The sequence below is a fragment of the Typopeltis vanoorti genome, chromosome 17 (genome assembly GCF_054136105.1).
Source record: "Typopeltis vanoorti isolate ZY-2024b chromosome 17, IOZ_Tvanoo_1.0, whole genome shotgun sequence".
NCBI classification, from domain to species: Eukaryota; Metazoa; Arthropoda; class Arachnida; order Uropygi; family Thelyphonidae; genus Typopeltis; species Typopeltis vanoorti.
The window spans coordinates 37,978,308-38,000,825 of NC_143565.1; the positions used below are offsets into that span (position 1 = coordinate 37,978,308).

At 35.5% G+C, this 22,518-nt stretch overlaps 1 protein-coding gene across 2 annotated transcripts in view; it reads left to right on the forward strand.

Annotated features, from left to right (window-relative positions):
- The first annotated feature begins 1,737 nt into the window (after positions 1–1,737).
- The window catches only part of LOC150097300 (phosphoribosyl pyrophosphate synthase-associated protein 2-like), a 112,456-nt gene continuing 91,675 nt past the window's right edge, over positions 1,738–22,518 (forward strand). Inside the window, exon 1 of one of the 2 annotated variants that reach the window (XM_090406777.1) lies at positions 1,738–1,901. In XM_090406777.1, the coding sequence (XP_090262903.1) occupies positions 1,825–1,901 (77 nt within the window). In that variant the 5' untranslated portion in view covers positions 1,738–1,824. The remainder of the gene's footprint in view (positions 1,902–22,518) is intronic. The other variant, XM_090406775.1, reaches the window with a different exon arrangement.

Genomic DNA, 22,518 nt, shown 5'->3' on the forward strand with positions numbered 1-22,518 from the left:
TTTGACAATTGACATAAAACTATTTGCTGATGAGGCAAAGATAGGTAGGGTAATCAGGAATGCTAATGATATGCATTACTTGCAGAATAATTTGAATAGGCTGGAATTGTTGGCATGGGAAAATGTATGTATGTATGTCGTATTATATTGGTAGGATTATACTAGAAGAAACTGATGAGGCTAGGGACCTTGAAGTGTTAGTAGATAGGAATTTGGAGTTAGGGGCCATGAAGCAAAGATTGCAAATACAACTCAAAAGATAATTGCAATGGTGAAACGAACGTTCACATGTAAAGATAAGATGTCATTGCCTCTTTTCTCATAAGACCTCACTGGGGCTATTGTGTGCAGGTCTGGTCTCCTGGTTTGTGTTGTGATTCTGATATATTGGAGAGAGTGCCTAAAGGATAGTGTTAAAATGATATCAGGTTTGTGGAATACTGATTATGAAGACAGATTGAGAATTTGTGGACTGCAGACACTAGCAAATAGGAGAAATAAGTATGATTGAGATTTAGAAACTTCTGAAAGGGTCATACAGGATTTCAATTAATGGATTTTTTCAATTTATAGAGGGCAGTAAAAAGACAAGAGGGCCTCATTGGAAGCTGAGAATAAATGCTGCCGAGAAGGAGGGGGGGGTGAGGACTAGTTTTTTCTCTCATATGGTAGTGCATGACTGGAATGGATTGCCATAGAATGTTGTGAGTAGTGTGAATGAATTCAGGAATAAATATGATAGCTGGTGTGTGTAGTATGTGGACTCCCTTGATGAGCCGCGGACTCCCTGGAGGATTCTCTTAATAATAATAATAATAATAATAATAATAATAATAATAATAATAATAATAATATATAGTGAAATATCACATTTAAAATTCTTGTAGTTGTGAATCAAGTAAAACAAATACACTTTAAATAATTTAATAAACATGCTTCTTCACACAGACGCTATTCTGAGATGTGCCTTGTTACATTGCTTGAGCAATGAGTTTCTGTTACTCTCTATAGGTCTGGAAGTAGTACTAAAATTTCAAGGGATCCTATGGAAGCAAGAGGAAATATTTTTATTATATAAATTAAGGGGAATTAAATCCCACATTGTTTTAAAACAATAAGAAACTCAAGGATCGGAATCAAAGAGTTTCATGCGGAATATAGTGTAGTAAACTATAAAAGTATCGGCGACTACTAGCGTGAGCTAATGCACGTAGTCCAAGTACGTAGTACAAACTCGTGCAACTCGTAGCAAAGGTGAAGAAAGTTCTGATCGCTATTCTTAGTATTTTCCATAATGTAAAACCCATATCCTAGGAGATTTGATTCCGATCCTTGAGTTTCTTATTCGGTTTTAAAACAATGTGGGATTTAATTCCCCTTGATTTAAATAATGTTTATATCGCCGAAATGAAGCCTTTTATATTTAAGTAATTTTTATTATATATTTTATTATCCTCCTGTCTAATGGATATTTTGAAAAATGAGTAGTATAACATGTAATGTTTGATCACATCTTTGATAATTTGTGGTATGTTTCACCTCAGTCTTCAATTCGTGATGCGCGAAGCTTAAGAGTCGTTTTTGTTTATAATTTAGTTTAATTTAAATAAATATTTTCATTTATTTAAACTACGTGCCTTGTTTTTTTCTATGTAATATGTTTACAGCGACCTCTATCTGTACTAATCCACTCCATTTTAGTGTTTGTGTTTGATCACGTGAAAGAATATTCGCTACTGTTGGTGAAGATTTTAACCTCTTAACGCAGTGTAATAACGTGGTCGATAAAAACGGGTCATCCAGCGAGAGAAAAGTTTAAGAAAAATGAACCAGCCGTCGTCATGTGATATTATAATTTTGGCTGGAAATTCACATCCAGACCTTGCTCAAAAAATTGCTAGGTGAGTTTCATAAATATAAATATTTATTTTTATAATGCACGCTGAAAATAAAAGTAGTAATTTTAGATTAATGAATGAACGCACATTAGGTTACGTCTAAGAGGAACGTTGGAACTTTTTTGTTTTAAATCTCATTGATCACTCACGTGCTTTTGATAAAAATTGAAATTTTTATATTTTATCATAAAAACCAACTACTAGTGTCGGAATTAGTTATCGCGGTTATCTATTTTGCCCTTGATACTAACAGTCCTATAGTGCCGTTGCCAGGATGACGCGACATTGAACTTCGTTCGGAAAGGCATGGGTTCGAACCCGTCTCTGTATAATGATCCTATATAAGTTTCTGCTGTGAATTCACTGGTGTTAATTAAGGTTTTTTTTTTTTTTTCATCCTTTAAAAGTAGGCCAACTGACCGAAAACGGTGGCCTTTATAACTTTGCTTGCTATTGTAATCTTCCTAAGTATTCAGGAGCAGGACAGAATGTCACCTTGCATTTGATCATGACATTTCTGAGAATCAGTTCAATATGAAAGGAGGTGAAAGTAAATCTGGAATAACCTTTTGTCATACCATGCAGTAATTCATCCATTATTTGTTTGGTAACTACCCAGATAGAGAATGACTGAAGTGAATGTAAGACCTGAGGAAGCAAGAGGTGTTGTGGAAGAATAAAAGAGTAAGGCAGGCAAGTTTGTGAATGGAGAGGTGAGTGGAGATTGGTTGATAGGCCTTTTCTGCCTATCAACCAATTTCTGTAACCCACAGATTTTCAACCTGTTTTCGTAAGGTTCATTCCATAGACCAGCTATCATCTTGGTCACTCGCCCGCCTCTGTATCCTCTCTACCTCTTCCCCATCAATAAGAAACCCTGGCACCCAGACCTGGCCACAGTAGTCAATATGGGGTCTTATCAAGGCTCGATAAAGAGGAACAATAACTTGCTTGTCAAAGTATTCTTCAGTAACCAAGTGATCTGATGAGCTGATTTAGCTACTTTTGCTATGTGAACTTCAAATTCCTGTCTTCTGACACTCCCAAGTCTCTGGTTTCGTCAATTTCCTGAAGTACAGTTCCGCCAATGTGGTATACTGCTGCTAATTTTTTCACCCCAAAATGCATAACCTTACACTTTGCCACATTAAACTGACATCCATTCTCCTTTTACCCAGTCTGCCAATCTATCCAAATCGTCCCACAAAATTTTGACATCATGTGTATTCACTATTGGTCTACCCAAATTTGAATCATTGGCAAATAAATGAACAGTCCTCTCAGCTCCTTTCCTATATCAAATATTTAGGTTTGGGGAGGGGTGATGATAGACACGAATGGATGGGAGAGAGAGTGTAGAAGCCATGTCCGAGAAGTGGGGTTAGTGGGACTTGTGATAGAAACAGAAATGGGCTAGTGTGTATATTTACAAATGCTAGAAGTATTCGAAATAAGGGGAATGAAATTGTAGCATTGATAGAGTTCATTCACCCAAAAATTGTTGGTGTAAGTGAGACATGGTTAAATGATGATATTCTGATAGTAATAGAGATGGAAGGATATAGTCATTTGCAAAGACAAAGCAAAAAGGGAGCATTGTTATTGATGGCAGAAGAGTTGTGCTCATCTAGGGTGGGGATGCCAGGAGCAATTTAATCTCCTGACATGAAGAAATGTTTAGTAGGGGTGTTGCTATAGACCTGGTAATCTGGAAGGCAGTGAGAAGGAAATGTTTAGCCAAATTGAACTGGCTAATAAGAAAAGGGTGATTATTATGGGTGATTTCAATTATGGTAATATAGACTGGAAGAGACAGCATCAGGAACCAAAGTGAATTTCTTGAGTTTTTAAGGGATCGCTGTCTTAAGCAGTATGTAACAAAGGCCACACATGGATCGAGGGTCTTGGATTTGATTATCTCATCAGAAGATATTGTTTTAAATGAAGTGCCACATCATCCTGCAGTTTGTGAAATTGTTTTAAATGAAGTGCCACATCATCCTGCAGTTTGTGAAATTGTTTTAAATGAAGTGTCACATCATCCTGCAGTTTGTGAAAGTGGCCATGAAATGATCACCTGTTTGGTCACCAGCCATATCAGGACTTTTGTGAGAAAGAGTTTATATATATGGAACTATAAGGCAGGTGATATTGCAAACTCAGGAGGCAGCATGCAGCAATATCATGGAATGAGAAATTGCATGGGAAGGAAATCAATGCTGCTTGGTCTCTAATCAGGAATTATCTGGCAGAGGCAATGACTGAGCTGTATTCCATATGTCAGGAGATTCAATAAGGTAGGTTGAATGAATCACTGAAGAGGTAAAGCATACAATCTAGAAGAAAAAGGTATTGTGGAGGCAGCACAAGTTTAGTGAAGGTAATCAATTACATGGGGAGTACAAAGAGCAAGCAAGGAAGGTGACTCAGTAAGGATAGCAAAAATGTAGTATGAGCAGTAGTAGCAAATGATGTTAAAAGAAATTCTAGGAAGTTTTTTCGATATGTGGCCAGTAGAAGGAAGAATGATTATGGGAGAATGCTAAACACTGACGAGGATATATAGTAGAGGTGTTAAATGAGCATTTCATTTAACACTTCTAAAGTATTCCATCCTTGTGATTGTAACATAATGCAGAACTTGAGAGCAGTGGGAATTGGGAAGGAACCACTGATGGTGAGTGAGCAGGAGGTATATGAGGAATTGAGTAAACTTGATGTTGTTGAGATGTGGGGCTTGATGGTATACCACTACGTGTCTTGAGGAAATGTTCCAGGGAGATAACAACACCTTTAATGCACATTTTCAACATGTGTCTTAGATTAGCCCATGTCCCAAAGGAATGGAAATATGGCAAAATAGTTCCCCTTCATAAAGGACGTGATAAGACTAAGGCTTCAAATTATAGGCAAATTTAAAGTTGTGGTCAAAGTGTTGGAGAAGCTAGTGAGGACAAGGATTCAGAACTGGGTGGATGACAGTTCTTTAATTTGCATTAGACATATTAAAGTAACGTTCACGGCTTACACATGTAACAAAAATTCTATAGAATTTTATTCAAAAACTAGTATATTTCATGTGATATTATGTGAACATCATCGAGGAGAGAGAGACTGTTAATTACATTCAAAACATGAATCACTAGTCATAAATCGTGTATGTATTAGCTTCTCGGTCACAGCTCAAGTATATGATATTACACTTGGAGTTCAAAGGAACAGTTGTAGAAAGTTGCATAGATCAAGTAATAATTTAAAATAATTATTAATTAGAAAAACAAAACATGAATAATTAATAGTGATCACTTCCTGAAACTTAGATACTGGTATGCAGTCTGATCGGGTAAGATGTGGATGATTTCTAGCATTTCACATTTCACAATGCCTTCGAAAAGGCAATCGAATTTGAACTTCCTGGAATGAAGAAGGCTTGTCAGATTCCAAAAAACTTTCTGCCTAGCTAGCGTTAACGGTGTGAGAAACAAAGCCAGACTTGTCAGATTCCATAAAATTTTCTGCCTAGCTAGCGTTAACGGTGTGAGAAACAAAGCCAGATGTCAGATTCCAAAAGATTCCAAATTCAATTCTAATCAAAGCAGAACAGCCAGTCTGTCCAAAATAACAGAGATGACATGAGCAGTGTATTTGATAGACACCTGGTAAGGCAAGAGGTAGTAAGTACCCTTTAGAAGAGTCTGTTCACATTTTGCATGAACAGCTGAGGATTGTAATCTTTGGGGAAAGGAGTGTGGTGGGAAACTGTTCCAAAGGACAGAAGTAGATGGAATAAAAGGAGGCATTGAAGTTGGTTTGATTAATTTTAAGATGGACTGTAAAAGGGTGTTGGTTAGTAGTGGCTCTTGTTTTAATGATTTTGGAGGAGAGGGGAGGAATAATAGTGGCCAATTCAGTAGAGCACTGTCCATGAAAGTATCTGTAGAAGAGGCAGAAACTGAATGTCCGTGAGAGAGGGATTGAAATGGGTATGTGAGAGAGAGGGGATCATTAATTAGCTGGATTGCTCTCTCCTGGATAGAATTGAGCATCCTAGAGAGGATTTTGGTGCACCACCCCAGATATGGGAGCAATATTCCATGGCTGGGCAGATTTGCACTTTGTATAGAGTTAGTAGCTGTGAAGGTGAAGTAGTGTCTTGTGTGAAAAAAGTACAAGTTTTTTGGCAACTGCAGAAGCTATAGTTGAAATATGGTTGTACCAGGAAGGATCCGAGTTGCAAGTCAGTCGCAGAAGATAAATCTGATCATGTTTGGATATCTCAGTATTACTAAAGGTAAGGGGGAGGCATGTAAGCTCTTTCTTGCAAAAGATCAGACAGAACTTAGTTTTGGTAGCATTGAAGTTTACAAGATTGTCCTAATCCCCACTAAGATATAGCTAGGAGATCCGAGTTCAAGTCACTGGTCATGGTAGATCTCGAAGATTCTAATACTTGAGCACTACAAGGTTTGTTGAATGAAAAGGAGGAATGCAGTGTACTGTCATCAACGAAGCTATGGATAGGATTGGAAGTCTGAGAGAGCAGGGCATTTATATACAAGAGGAAGAGAGTGGGTGAAAGAACGGAATCATGGGGCATTCATGCGTTGGTGGGGAAATCTGAGGAGAATAAACCGTCCACCATGATACATAGTGAGTGACCAGTGAGAAAGTTGGCAATGCAGTTGCAGAGTGGGGAAGGCAGACCATAGCATGGCAGCTTGGTGAATAGGTCTGTGTGCCAAATCCGATCAAATGCCTTTGAAATGTTGAGCACAACCATGCAAGTTTCTCCAAATTTCTCCATGGCCTGAGTCCAGAGGTGGGTGGTGAAAGCAAGATCAGCTGTAAATCGCAAGAGGCAGAATTCATACCGCTAGTCACTGATTAGTTGGTATGACTAGGTGGTTCAAGAATTGGTTATTGATGACCTTCTCCATAGTTTTAGAGAGAACAGAAGTGAGAGTAATTGGATGATAGTTGACTTTTATCATCTTTCTTTGGGATGGGCTGGATGTGGACCTGCTTCCATGTTGTAGAGTAAATACCAGTTGAATAGGATAGATTGAAGAGGTGATGCAGGATAGGTGTTACTTCTGGGGTAAAAAAAATTTAACACAGTAGGTGGGATACCATTTGTGTTCAGGATGTTAAGGATTCTTCAGATTTTTATGGTGATAGTTATAGGGTCGTCAAATGAGGTTATTTGTGTAGAGCTACCAGTGTTAATTTCTTTAATTAGATTGATGTAGACTGGATTGGTGCCTTGTTCTTGTACTGCCTGTAGACTGGCGTTATGTTTTATGGCATTGAAGGCTTTTTTTAAAGTCGATAAATAGAAAGCAGAGCGGTATCTCGTATTCTTTGCATCATTCACTGAGTGACTACTTGTATGTGATCAATTGTAGAATAATCTTTTTTGAATCCTCCTTATTTTCTTGAACGGTGGTTTTGATTCTGCTTGATATAATTTTTGTTATTAACTTATATGTGGCAGCAGACATAGAGGATGGTGATTCTTGATGTCTTCTATGTTGCCTTTTTTGAAGAGAAGAATTGTTTCTGACGTCTTCCGTTTTGATGGTATTTTTCCTTCTTTTGGATATCAAGTAAATCTTTTGGCCGGAGCTTTATAACGTTGTGGCCCTCCTCCTTGTTGAATATCCTCAATTTTCATCTGATTGATGCTGGGAGCTGTATTTGGTTTCATGTTTTTAAGTGTATTTTGCATTTCAGTCTATTTCATCTGGGAGCACTTCTGGTACATCATATATATTATCAAGTTTTGGTTTGGGTAAAGGATATTTTGATGCAAAAAGGTCATTGTAGAAGTCTTGTACTATCTTTTACATTTTTGTTCTGTTTGTGTGTCTTCTATCTTGATTTAGTAGAACTGTTGGGATTGGCCTTTTAATAGATAATTCTCTTTCAACTCTTTTTATACTCTTTAGATTCAGTGATGTTTTTTAGTCTTTTTTTATTCTGTAGGTTTGATAGTCCTCTGGGATCTTCTTCCTTAATTAATACTTTGCGAATAATTTTATCTTCAAGTTGTAAGTTTGGTTTATCTTTCAGTTCAATTCTTTTTTTTTTTTTTTAGTAAATTCAAGGTTTGTATGGAGAGTTTCTTTTTTGAGGTGTTCTTGATTGACTAGAATTTTCCATGCACTTGGATAGATTTTCCAGGCGCATGTCATAATCCTTGCCAGTATCATATTTGGTAATATTCCATTTTATTTGATCAACCGATTTCTTAAACAAATCAGGATCTAAATATTTGAGTCGCATTGCATGGCTTGAGATTGCCCGTATTTTTTCTTCTTTCTTTGGTCAATTTGTAGGATGGCTCTTAGTGGTTGGAGTTCTGAATGGATCGATGTCAAAATGCTTTCTGCCAATTGTTCCTAAATCTTGAACTATTCTTTTACCATCTGTTAAAATGTAGTCTATTTCATTTCATTTGGGGATTCCCAAGTCCATCCTTTTCCTGCACTTTTTTTTGGAAGAAGGTATTCATGATGAAAAGTTTTTCTGCTTCTGCGAATTCTAGAAGTTTTCCCTCTTTCATTTTTGTTACTTACTCCAAAGAGACCAATGAAGGTTTCTTGATTTCTGTCCTCAATTTTAGCATTATAGTCACCACATACAAAAGTGTACATGGTGTAAGAGCATAACGTGATATTTTAAGGGTGTCCTTTCTTCCAAGATGTACCATCAGAGTGCCAACTCATTCAGAGAGAATGTTTTATGAACTGATTTTCTTTGTTAGTTTTTTTTCTTATAATGAATCCCACTCCGCCTTGTTTTTCATTGTTGATTGCTGGGCCAAGGAAAATTAGTGATCTGTCATTCCATCATGCTGTTAGTTCTTTTCTTTTCATTTATGGCCAGAATGTCATTTTTGTGTTGCATAATTCTTTAAGTAGGTAGTCAATTTGGGAATCCTTTGCCAGAGTATGGATATTCAGGGACCTATAGCCAGGATAATCTTTCTGAAAGATGGCCTGCCTTCATCTGTGGGATTGTTAGCACCGCTGACTCTCTTCTTTTCCGCCATCATAGAAAAGTAGCGACTTGCACAGGACTCGGGCCTATTCTTCTGTTTCACTGTCATTTGTTATGTTATTGCAGTTGACTTTAGTCTTTTTTGTACTTCGCCAACCAGCATTCTGAAGTAACACCACTTTCCTCATTCTCATCCTGTCTGAAGTAGTGAGGGTGAAGATAAGTTGAATTTAACTTAGGGCATTATTGATGTTTTAAAGACAGATACATGAAGAATATATTGGAAGAATAATTTTGGACATCTTTTGTAGGATGTTCCTAGTTGTCTTCTTATTCAGCGCGTATAGCGTATAACTGCTGACGTATGACTGAAAGGAAGGGGGGGTTGGAAATGTGAAGATAGATGTTGGAGAATTTCGGGTGAGGCAAGAGGTACGTTAATTTTAAAACCCGAGTTTTAAGGATGGTCTGGGAATTCTTAAGGGAGAAGATGAAAAATAGAAATTTTTTGAGAGAAAGGAGAAGGATAGAATATGATGGAACAAGATTGGGGGGAGGTGCAAGTTAACATCGGGACATGATGACATCACACTTCATGCAACACATTTCATTAACTGAGTTTTGTAATAAAATCATTACATACAAAGAAGTTTTAGTAATGATACAAACACTGACAATTCTTTATATATATTTTTCCTTAGACAAAACTTGTAAAATGAACATGATATGTCAGTCATGTGAGATTTTACAATGGGTTAATTTTCAATTTTTTTTTGTTTTTTTTCCTTCCCCCTAAAGCCTTCAGGAGCATGACTTTCACTATTTTTAGTATTAGATTCATCACCCTTCTTAGGATTAATCTTAATCTCATAAGTCACCGGATTATCAGAACTAAGACTCGTGTTTCCTAATCCTATCAACAAATACCCTTGTCTTATAAGTTTTAAGTTTAGTCTGAGCTATATTCACAATGGACCTTTTCCAGTTTTGTTGATTAATGTCCGACCACAGATGCAAGACCCCCTCAACACTTCTGCACATGGCTGAAGGGTAATCCATTCCAATAATAAGGTAATCAATAATGAGTGTTTATTATTATACTTCAGAAATCAACTTTTGTTTTAGTTTTTAAAGTGGTAACTTTAAAAACTTGTACAACAGTTGGAAAATTTTACGTATAAAGCATGTGATTTCGTGTGTTGGTGACGAATTTGTGCATCACCTTATTCCTTTCTCCCCTTCAACATGAGTTGACTCTCTTGGCATTGTGCCAGCCAATGTTCTCACATGTGTGGTCAGACAGTAGGTGCTTCATTATTTATCAAATCGAATCTGTTCAACTTTCTTTTCGTCTACTGTATTTGCCAATTTTGCTGCATTATCTACTAGATCTTCCTTCAATCTCATTAAATCTTCCTTCTCATCTTTGTTTATTGTTTCAATTTCAGACACTTCTCTTTGTTCAACATCAGAGCATTCATTTGACTCTTGCAACCTGTGATCAGAATGCGTATTAGGATTATATTCTATCTCACAAAGGGAAATTGTGCTCTCCAAGAAGTTAAGGTAAACTGATATTGTTTTAATAAGTCGAGGCCAAGGATTACCTGGACATTTGGATTTGAGTCTGAGGAAGAACAATTAGCTCATGAGAAATGTTTAAGGGGAAACATGGAATGCTAAGTGATACATTTATTTTCTTTGACGTGGAAATCTCAGTTTCTGAGATACCTGTCAATCTGATTGGGTAATTCAACCTAATAATTTCATTAGGAATTATGTTCGTAACTTTGTTAAAAGTGACTAAGACATCACTGAGATATGTGCCCCTGTATCTCTAACAGAATCTTACAAGGCACATCTTCAATTTGACCTTGTAAGATTGTTAGTGTTTCAATACTGGTATGTGAAATTGCAGCACCAGCAGAGTTTCAACTAAACCTGTTAACTTGATTATTAGATAAGTTAGCATCCACTAGCACAATATTCAAATCATATCTTATTCTCTTAGAATTCCTTTTTTTATAATCAAACTTTTTTTTTCTATAACATTCTCTAGACAGTTGTCCCAATTTGTTACAGTTGTAATATCTAGGCAGAACTCTTTCTTTTATTACTTCCTTACATTGTCTCATTCTCACTAGATCATTTGTCTGTCATATTATGAGAGTTGTTACCTACTTTAAGCTCTCTAACTTTCCAATATAAGTTTGTTGTCTCTCTATTTCTTTCTTTATGAAATTCTTGATGGTTTCTAGTTCTAGAGGATATACCGATTTAGTTTTAGAACTAATATCTGAACTAACATCTGTATCATGATCTAAATCTTTTAAATTTTTTCTTATGATTATCTTCCCTTTTGTTTGACTTAAATTTCTAATTTTCATTCTTGCTATCACAAAATATATGACCTGCAGCAACACTTCTTTGTTCTAAAGAGTGTACTGGTTTAGGGTTTAAAGACTGATAGATGTCTTTAAGTCTTTCTTCATTTTTTCTAATTAATTTGTAATATTCTTCTAGGTTCTTAACCTTTTTCCTATGGGCTACCTCTTTTAGTTCATCCTTTAGCCCTACCCTGTACTGATGAAATATAGACCATTCTAGGTGAGACCTTTCATCTTCTGAGACACTTAATAATCTATTATAATTCTGAAACTTTCTTTACTTTCTTGAATGCATTTATGAAATTTCCATAAATTAGCACTTGTATCTCTTATCTTAGAATATTCTGCTATTAATGTACTCTTAAATGTATTATAGTCAATCATATCTTGAAAGATAGGTCAGATATTTAAGAATGCTTTTGCCTTGCCTACTAATTTGTTCCTAAGAATAATTAGTAACTGATTCTGACAATTTTCCTATCTGTTTAAGCTTTTCTGCAAATTTAAAACAGTAAATCCTCGATTTTAACGGACTAATAGGGGCTAAGGGGTGTCTGTTAAATTGAAAGTCCTTTAAATCGCGAATTTTTTAAAATAAAAATATCTGTAACATTATACTGCAATTTTATCAATATTAGCACTGTAATAACAAAAAAAAATTGTTTTACACACACTTTTAGATAAGCTAATGTTCGATGTTGAGGCGCTTGGTTTAGGTAATCCTGCTTTGAAAAAACGTTTTTTTTTTTTTTTTTTTTTTTTTTTTAATTCTGCTGTTTTTTATAATTAACTCCCTAAAATTACGAAAATGTGTGTAATAAAACTGCCGCAGAAAGTCATGCCACTCAACAAAAAAACCAATTATAGTGCGCTTGGTGTGATCACGTCCTAATCATTCGCCGAAACATTAAGAACTGTTTGCAGGAGGCAATGGTTGACTGTATACCAAGAGTCCGAATAATAAATCAGGTAGGGGTTAAATGGATGAATAACACTATTAAGCTTGAGCTGCAAAAAAAGAAACAATTGTGGAGGGAATTTAAGGAGAAGGGTGACCATCAGGTGCATGAACAGTATAAAGCTCAGGCCAGGATGGTAACAAGGGTGGTAAGAAAAGCAAAAGCAGATTACGAAAGAAAATTGGCCATGCAGGCTAAAGAGAATCCCAAACAGTTTTTTCAATATGTTGCAAGTAAAAGGAAAAATGCTCATGGTAGAATGATCTTAAAAAATGCTGAGGGTAGGGAGGTAACTGAATCAGTCGATGTTGTGGAATTACTGAGCGAGCACTTTGCAAGAGTATATCATCCAGGTGGTGGCTTTGCGAAAATGGAGGAACCAACAGCTTATACTGGAATTGTGATGGATGAGGTAGAGGTAACTAGTCTATTACAGAACCTCAATGTCAATACATCTGTGGGATTGGATGGTATACCAGCTCGTGTCGTACGCGAAGCGGCCAAAGAATTATCAGTGCCCTTGACCATTATGTTTAATTTGAGCCTCAGGACTGGGTCAGTCCCAAGGGGGTGGAAAGAGGGGAAAATAGTTCCACTGCACAAAGGTGGTTCCAAGGCTGCTGTTGAAAATTACCGGCCAATCAGCATAACAGGAATCATTATCAAGGTCTTAGAGAAAATAGTCAAGAGGAAAATACAAGATTGGATAGAAGAAAATGGGATACTGTATCGGGGACAGCATGGTTTTGTGAAGGGTAGGTCATGCCTCAGTAACTTGCTCACGTATTATAACACAGTGACGGCTGAACTGGATAAGGGTAATGGGTTTACAGTGATTCTGCTGGACCTTGCTAAGGCCTTTGACAGGATACCACATAGAATTCTAATCAGTAAATTGCAGCATATGGGAATGGACATAGGGTTGGTGTGATGGATAGGAGGGTGGTTGACGGAGAGATATCAGAGAGTGGTTTACTCAGGAGTAGAGTACACAAGACGGCCTGTGACTAGTGGTGTACCACAAGGATCTGTTCTTGGACCACTGCTGTTTAATTTGTTCATAAATGATATAGGAAAGGATCTGAGAGGAACAGTTCATTTGTTTGCGGATGATGCGAAGTTGGGTAGGGCAATAGTGAATGCAGATGACGTCAAAATTTTGCAGGATGATTTGGATAGATTGGAGGTCTGGGCTAGGGAGAATGGATGTCAATTTAATGTGGCAAAATGTAAGGTTATGCATTTTGGGGTGAAAAGATGGGAGGCAGTTTACTGCATTGGTGGAACCGTGCTCCAGGAAATTGATGAGGCACGAGATTTAGGAGTGTTGGTGGATAAGGAATTGAAATTTAGGGGACACATTGCAAAAGTGGCCAAATCAGCTCATCAAATCACTTGGTTGCTGAAGAATACGTTGACAAGCAGAGACAAGCAGGTTATTGTTCCTCTGTATCGAGCCTTGATCGACTACTGTGCTCAGATTTGGTCACCTAGGTTTCTTCTTGATGGGGAGGAGGTGGAGAGGATCCAGAGGCGAGTGACCAAGATGATAGCAGGTCTGTGGAATGAACCGTATGAGAACAGGTTGAGGATTTATGGGTTGCAAAAATTGGTTGATAGGCGGAGGAGGGGAGATATGATTGAGACATTCAAATTACTGAAGGGTTTCTATAAGATTAATTCAGAAGATATTTTTGAGAACAGGGCTGGTTGTGGGAGGACTAGGGGACATCCATGGAAACTAGGCAAAAGTGTGGTTGGTAAAGGTGTTAGAGCTGGGTTCTTTACTTTTAGAGTAGTGAATGAGTGGAATGCGCTCCCTGAGTCTGTGGTGGATGCTGTGACAGTGAATGAGTTTAAGGCGAGGTATGATAGATACTGTATGAATGTCAAATAGTTGTGATGAAAATGATTTGTGGCCTCCCTCGATGAGTCTAATGACTCCCTGGAGTTGCCCGTAATAATAATAATAATAATAACATGTTTTACGAGCGGTGACTCGTTTATGTCGGCTAAATTACAACAGTTTTTTTCCAACATATGATGACCTATTCGCCAAAATTTGTTTAAAATAACAGGAAATTAATAATAACAAAATAACCTGTTAATTTAATTATAAGCAAATCTTGATTAAAAGCATTTTAAAATTAACAGTGTTAATTTTCGCATGAACATACGAACTGGAAATTTTATCCGTTAAATCGAGAGTTTACTGTATGACTATATTTTCACTGTTTTCTCTTGAAAATGTTAGGATACAAGATTTGGATTTACTGCTCTAAAGAACTCGCCATCCTCAATTATATTTGTATCTACAAAAGTATTACAATCACCATCTGTATCCATTTCTTATTTAGATAATATAAAGACTTATCCAACACACTGATACTGATGGCAAATCTAATCCAATCTAATATTTCTAGATTTGATTTCTCTCTACTTTATTGGACTTTATCCTGCCAACTTTGCCATTTGTTTAATGTCAGTCATGTGAGATTTTACATTTTCCTTTTTTCAGGTAGGAATTGTGCATCCTGTTTTATATAGGGAAAATTATAGGTGCAATGAATGTGTTATACTCCAGGATGGAAGTAGATCCTTGGATGAGTTGAATAAGTTCTTTAATTTTGCAGATTTAAAGGTGGCATTAAGGTTGTATTTCTGTAGTATTCTGTTTATTTTATCTGATATCTCTTTAATGTGTGGAATGGCTACAGTTTTATTGTAATCTACACATCCTGGCCAATATATACACATAAACTCTTATCACCACCCAACACAAAAAACTAGGTGCCATTAGCACACTAAAAAACAGGGCTTTTAAGATTTTCTCCAGTGAACTAGCACTTAAACATGAATTAAAAGTCATCAGCAATCCTTCCTGAAAAATGGCTACAGCAAAAATACTGTTATCAAAATAATTTAGAAGACTGCACTTAGAAACAAAAATAAACTAGATTACAAAACTGTGCCAGACTCTAAAATTCCTTAGAGACAACCACCTGAGACTTTCCAAAACTTTTCCGCTATATTTTTTTTTGTTGTTCCCACCCACAAAAGGTACATTTTGTACCATGGATGGGCTAAGATAATTTTTTTTATCTATTTTTATCAATTATATATATATATTCTGTTTCACATAGTCTGGAAACCCTGCTCTAGAGACCAAACATGGAACTTTTTCAAGCCTACAATAAGTGGGGGAGGTGGTATCACACTGGGTGATGAAATTCATCTTCTGCCTAAAGACAATCATAAATGTCCATGGCAGGATTCGAACCTGCAACCTGTTGGTTGGAGAGCAGGTCCACTAACCACTCAGCCAACCAGGCTGGCAAAGCATCTTATACCATTCCTTAAAACTTATTCACAATCTGCACTGCATTCTCAAGCATTGTATTTCATGGTCCTGCTGTGCAAAAAAAAAAAAAAAAAAAAACTTTCTTACACACTTTCTTTCACAACTGCCAGGAAGAGTGCTTATTTTCTGCCCTTTCAGAAATCTCCATATCTTCCCTTCATCTTCTGTCCACCAAATAGTAAATTATATACCCTCAGACTGTTCTCATAACCAGCATTTTTAAAGTGCTGATATTTTCTTACCACTTTATTTTTGCTTCATAATTTCTTCAGATCTCCAGCTAGCACAGTAATTTAAATATGGTGTTAACAGGGCTTAATGCAGTACTAACACTTATCACTGTCAGTCAACATATTTCTCTAGTAAAGGTGGTGAAGACAACCCAGCAGTCACCTAGGTTGTCTTCACCACCTTCGTAATGATCCCTAAACTTGGTTGCTTATCACCACTTCCAAACTTCCAAGATCCTTTGCATCCTCCATCAGTATAGTTCTGCCAATAAAGTATAGCTCCCTCTCCCCAACCTATGAATCAAAACTTAATGTTTTGAAAATTAAGTTTTGAAATCTCCAATATCTCCATTAATTCACCTTCCTTAACAAGAACATTCATTGCTGCCATCACATTTTTTCAATGTAGACAACACAAAAATTATATTCCCAAATATATTGATTTCCATTATTCTATTCAACCTTTGTATATTGTCCAGGACACAAGTAATAAATAGGTTTCAATAATGGTAGTGACTACAGAATCATAACATTGGTACTTTTACTAATAACCTTTCTCAGCTGTAACAGTGGAATTTCCTTTCTTGAATCCATTAACAACATTGGCATGAAGAATACTGCTTCTCCATAAACAACTCTTTGATTTCTCTCAGAAACTCAGTTTCCAATCCAGTTCTGTGTACAAGTTTCCAACCTGTACAGTTAAATCTGAATCAATGTTAATGTATCATCAGACTGCAATCACCAAAATAGCATTGCATAAAGGATTGCACATTGGACTATGTTTGGCTCTTGCCAAAAACTGACTAGTATATTGGCTTCATAGGAGCATATGCTACATTGGCCATAAGAGGATCAACCACGTTGCACAGTTGTAAATATTTTGTTTCCTTATAAAAAAAAATCCATCTTCAAAGGATGTGACTAAACCTGTTGTAAATATTATGTGACATCTCCAAGGAGTCCAAAGACTCATCGAGGGACGGCACCTACTCTACAACTCTCCATCTCCACCACTCCAACTACAGTGAACTGTAACTACCATCATCATCTATTGCCCACCACAATCAGTGGTATTTTTCACAATCACAAACATCCATTCTCATACGGGATTTGAACCCACAGCCTTTTGGCTGGAGAGGCGGATACGCCAACCAGGTCAGTAGGCCTGTTTGGTGGTTGTAATAGTTGTTAGATGGAGTTGTATGCTGATGTTAATAGTGTAATGATGATAATTATATATTCAAAAATTTGGCTTACTTTCCCATTGATTAACAGGATTTAATCATTTAATTTGTGAGAAGTATTTTTTTTTTTAATACATATACACTCAGTATATTTACATTATATTTATCACTGGTTAGTGTTCATCATATAAGTCAGCAAATTTTACCTTTTAGTTAAAATGATGCATGCAACCTAATCCAATGCACTGCTCTTTTGATTTATGATTTATTTATGATAAATAAAATTTATTGAACATTCTATTATGTTGGTGCAAATTCTGTGGATTTATTTTTTATTACTTCAATTTTATTTGAGTTCTTCAACTAACTTTGGAGCATTTAACTAACTTGGACAACATTTCTGGTGCCAATGTTAAATCATTGGCACCAAAAATGTTACTGTTCGTATGTGCCAGAGATTATCCATATCATCACTTTATGAGAATTTCATAGACCGTTTTTTCCAAAAGTAGCATACTGAAATGATACTGTTTGATATTGTTTCTGAATTATATGGATGCAGTCAAGCTTATCAGACAATAGGTATTCTAGATTAAGTGCAGCACTTAATCATGTATGTTACAAAGATGATATAGACAAAAAAAGAAAAAAATTACTGCAGACTTTGCAGCCTAAAGGTTATAGTTATATTCCTTTTATTATTATTATTATTATTTTCTGTGTTGGAGCAGATACTAATTGTACTTAGAACAGCATTTTGAGCATTCATTATATTTTGTTCAACTATACAAATCATATAAAGTAACAGTAATGGGACATGTATTTTTTTAATACTGTAGTTATTATTGAATATTCTCAAGAGTTAGATTTATTAATTAAATGTTAGGGTTGAAAAATTTCGTTCCTTGGTGCTTCTACTCAGTCACTTCTTATAGATAAATGCCCTTTAGAACTGTGAGATAAGAAGTCCAAAGAACAAACTTATCAGATAAATAACTAGATCTTATCAACAACTTATTTACTATTTTTGTATCTGTGACGTGATTATGCCATATTTCTTAACTATTCTGATTTAAAAAGAAAAGGGTGCAAAGGAAATTATAGTTAAATTGTTTGATTTTATGTAAGTAATGAAAAAGTTTCTTTTGATTATAAAATTTATTCTTGTGGTGCATCTAAGCTTGGATGATAAATTAAAATCAGACTTGTACTTCTGAATGAAAATACCCATTCTGCTTAAGTGTAAAATTTAAGAAACAAAATTATTTCTACACTTCAATTCTTCGTAAACAGCATTTGGATATGAATCTGATAGTAACATTAAAGTGCTAGTAAAGTTTAGGTACACTAAACTTGAATTTTTGTTCTTATGAATTGTCTGAATATTCTTTGAATTATCAAACATTTCATCACATTGCCATATAAGTTTATAATTTGAATTATAATTAAAATAATTTCCCATAAAAATATTTTTTTCTGCAAACTAATTTGAGAACACAGCATTAGAGACATAAAAATATCACTGATGAGCCAGCCAGTAAGGTGGCTAAAATAATAAGCCAAAACATTACTCATACATTAGCAGTTGGATCAGTGAGTCAGATAATACAACATTACCTGCCTTCTCATATATGAGTTATAAACCAAGCAGAATGAAAATTTTTACAGATTTTTTTGTTTAAATTAGTAATGGTTACCCTAGGCCAGGTTTTATATTCCCTTAACACTTAATACATATAATGCATAACTGTTGTTTTTTTTTTTAATCACTCCCACACATGAGAGATTGCAGTCTGTAAATGAATCAGTGCCATGTGTGGTTTTGGGAAGGGGATTGAGAGAAAAGTAATCAGTTGATATTCTTTTTGAAGAGCTGGATATTGTCTTTGGGATACTTATAGAGAAGATCCAAGATTTGAGAAGTGTGATCATGTAGAGAATTTATCCATAACTAAGGTAACCAACATCATCGCTGATTTTGGGAGTGATCATGCACCTTAAGCCTAGTTGGTGGCTGAGCATGAAATTTTCAGTTCTTTATATCATTCCCACATACAAGGGGTTGCAAAACCTGCAACACATCAGTACAATGCCATGTGTGGACATCTGGCACTTATGTGTTATATACACCAATAGTTAAGATAGGATGGCATAAGAATCCTTTCTTTCATAGTTGCACAGTGATTAGCATTTATTTTTAAAAATTATGGGAACAACTACCATATTATAGTAAACTTAAGTTTAATATAAATCAGACTAATCACCTGATGTTTCAATCTCCATATCAAGGTCATCACCTGGAGTACACACACACACAAAGAAACAAGCTATGTTACAGTCTACATAGTATGCTAAAGTCATACTAATTTGGTCAACCATTAACATTACTGGCCTGACCTCTGGTGGGGAAAACCCTCACTACATCAAAGCTACTGTTATCTCTTTGCTTATAAATCATTAAAAGGTATATTATGCTGTAGAGCAACATGATCTCAACATGCTCATAGTTACTCGGGGATAAATTAGAGCAAAAAACGGTATAGTTGTTGGCCAATAAAGGCTGAAATTATTGACTGTAATCCTCAAGTAAGGGTTTGCTGGAAAACTTGAAAGAATGTATGTGGGCTGAGTGTGTGCTATCCAAATTCTTGGGATTTTTATGTCACCGTTATTGTTTAGATTAGGATGGTTGTTAAAATTTCAATTTTTCTCTTGGGCTTAATATATCTCTTAATGATTTGTAACCAAACAGATAACAAGACTTCAGCTTCGATGTAGTAAAGTTTTTTTTTCCCACTAGAGTTCAGGCTAGTGGTGTTAAAAGTTGACCAAATTAGTGTGACTTTAGCATACTATGTAGATTATAATATAGCTTGTTTCTTTGTATATGTGTATCCTTCAGATGATGACCTTGATATGAAGATTGAAACATGATTATTTCAGTTTATATGAAATTGAAGTCTCACTGTAACATGGTAGTTGTTTCCATAATTTTTAAAAAAGGACGTGGCATAAGAAGTAAGTTGCAATTGGTAGGATGTTAGCAGTTCATGAGATATAGTGGGTGTTTGAGGAAAGTAATATTAGGTGAAGGGGATAAATTAAGCAGGAGTTAAATGGATGAGTAGCATCATTAAGCAGGGGTTTCAGAAAAACAATGTAATGGAGGGAATATAAAAGTGAGCAGTACAAATGTTGGATCCTACGTTCTACTCCGATGTATATTCTAGCTGTTGACTGACTCCACATTCGAACACAGAGAAAATTTATTTTTAACTGCACCACTCTATGTTCCAATTTGCATAAGCAACATTGTGAAATCAACCATCAGTTAACACAATATTGTTATCAACTTAATTCAGGCCGAAATTCTCCTTATTATATATATAGGGTTCCCGCAGATTCGAACTATTTTAATGGGTGGTGCAATGAAAGAAATCAGGCAAACACAAGATTCAACTCAAAAAAAAATTATTTAATGCTTTAACACATAAATTTGCATTAAAACAAGAATTTCTAATAGGAATAGTACAATTTAGGAATGAATAAGTTCTCATTAAGACATTAGTAATTTACTCAGCTGAGCATATCATTTACAATTAGAATTTATGCATATAAATTCTACTCTTATTATCCAAGATTCCAAACACAATTTCACTCTAAACAAAGCTATCGTTCAATGTACTTCAAATATTGATTCAGTTTAACTATTCAGAACAACCACAAAGCACAAGTCATCAGACATTCATTCAGCAACCTTTAAGTTTATCAATCTGACACAATAGTTCTCAGAAAATTCAGTCTCAAATTTACATTGCATTCTCTCGTTACAGGCTTCTTTATATCACGCATTCAATCTTGAACTATTAATCCAGAGATACTTCATATATTACGTTTACGAGGAAATGTTTCACTGTTTCACATTCAATCTTGAACTGTTAATTTCAGCAATATGAACTATATCATGTTCTCCAGAAACAAGCTTTGCTACTTCACATGAGGCATAGAAAAGATATCCTTACCAGTATAAATAGTATAGCTTCCTCATTATCGAGAATCCTAGAAACTCTCCTTGGTTCTTGAATACTTTCACTTTGAGAACACACAAATATTATAGAATCCTGGGTTTCAGTAACTGATTAGTTAACTCGGGAGAATTTATCTTCTTGCTCATAATTGCCTAACTTTCAATATTTCTTACTCATTCTTATTATCCTTTCGTCCAACGCTATCCTTCTGCGAGGCGATAGGAATTTATAAAAGAATAAGAGCTCGAAGAAAGATAAGTCAAAATATAGAGTGGTTCCCAGTTCTTCCTACTCTGTTCAGCCCCAGGTTATTTCTCTCCCCTTACTCTTGTGTTCCTTCTTTTTCATGTACTGCCCATGACATCCTCTCCTTTTCTGCCAAAATCTGGTTCTAACTGGTTTTGTTGATACCAAACTGGCTTCTTGCATACAGTAACTCACGTTAAGGCACGTGCTGGCTAAAAATAACTTATTTCTCACAACAACCAATCAAGTCTTATTTTGAAGAATTACTTGGATACATTACATTTTACTAATAACATAAAAAGATTACATATTTTATAGTTTTTATCTCTGTTTTAGTAATATTCATCTCATAATATACAAGCGATATTTAATACATAGTTTTTACAACTGTAACTTCATATCAAAATAATAATTGAACAAATAAATATTAATAAACATAACTTGAAAGAAATCATATGAATAGCATACTATTAATAAGAGATTATTAGTCTGATGAGCAAATTTGGCTTAGGGAATGGCTGATTATGTTGGACTCTGAATGAAGTATTAATAATTTCCAATTCTCCTCATTCAGAATCCAACACAAAGCAATAGGCAAGAAGATCATGATGAGGAAAGCATGATCAGATTATCAGATGAAATTAGCCGAGTAGGCCAAAGGATATCCCATAGGGTTCTTTCATTAAATGGTGAGTACAAGGAAGAACAACCATCATCTTCATTGGGTGCTGATGATAAGGAGGAGAAGCAGAAATAATTGTTTTACTTACTGAGTATCAACTCCAGGTGGAGATATTAAAGTGACAGACTGATGTGAGACTAGATAAATTGAAGGTACTTAGGATATTACAAAACCTCATTGTGAACACTGCTGTGGGATATTGGCCAGTGTATTATAATAAGGTGCAGGAAAATTGGTATTATCTCTTACTGGGCTGTTTAAAGTTCCCAGCATGAGTTTTCAAGAGAGTGGAAAGAGAGCAGAACAGGTCCATAGTATCTAATGAATGGTGGTGGTTAGTTTAGGATTGTGTCGATTGGAACATGATGTCTTATGGGTAGAACCTGAATGATTTTGTGCCAGCTAGTCAGTCAGGTAAATATCTTCTTACTCGTCAGATGTTAGCCTTGGTACTCTATCACAGTTGCCTAATATATCATAGTCACTGTGTTTAATCCTGGATCTGGTCAATTTATAATTTTTGTTAATGCTATGGCTA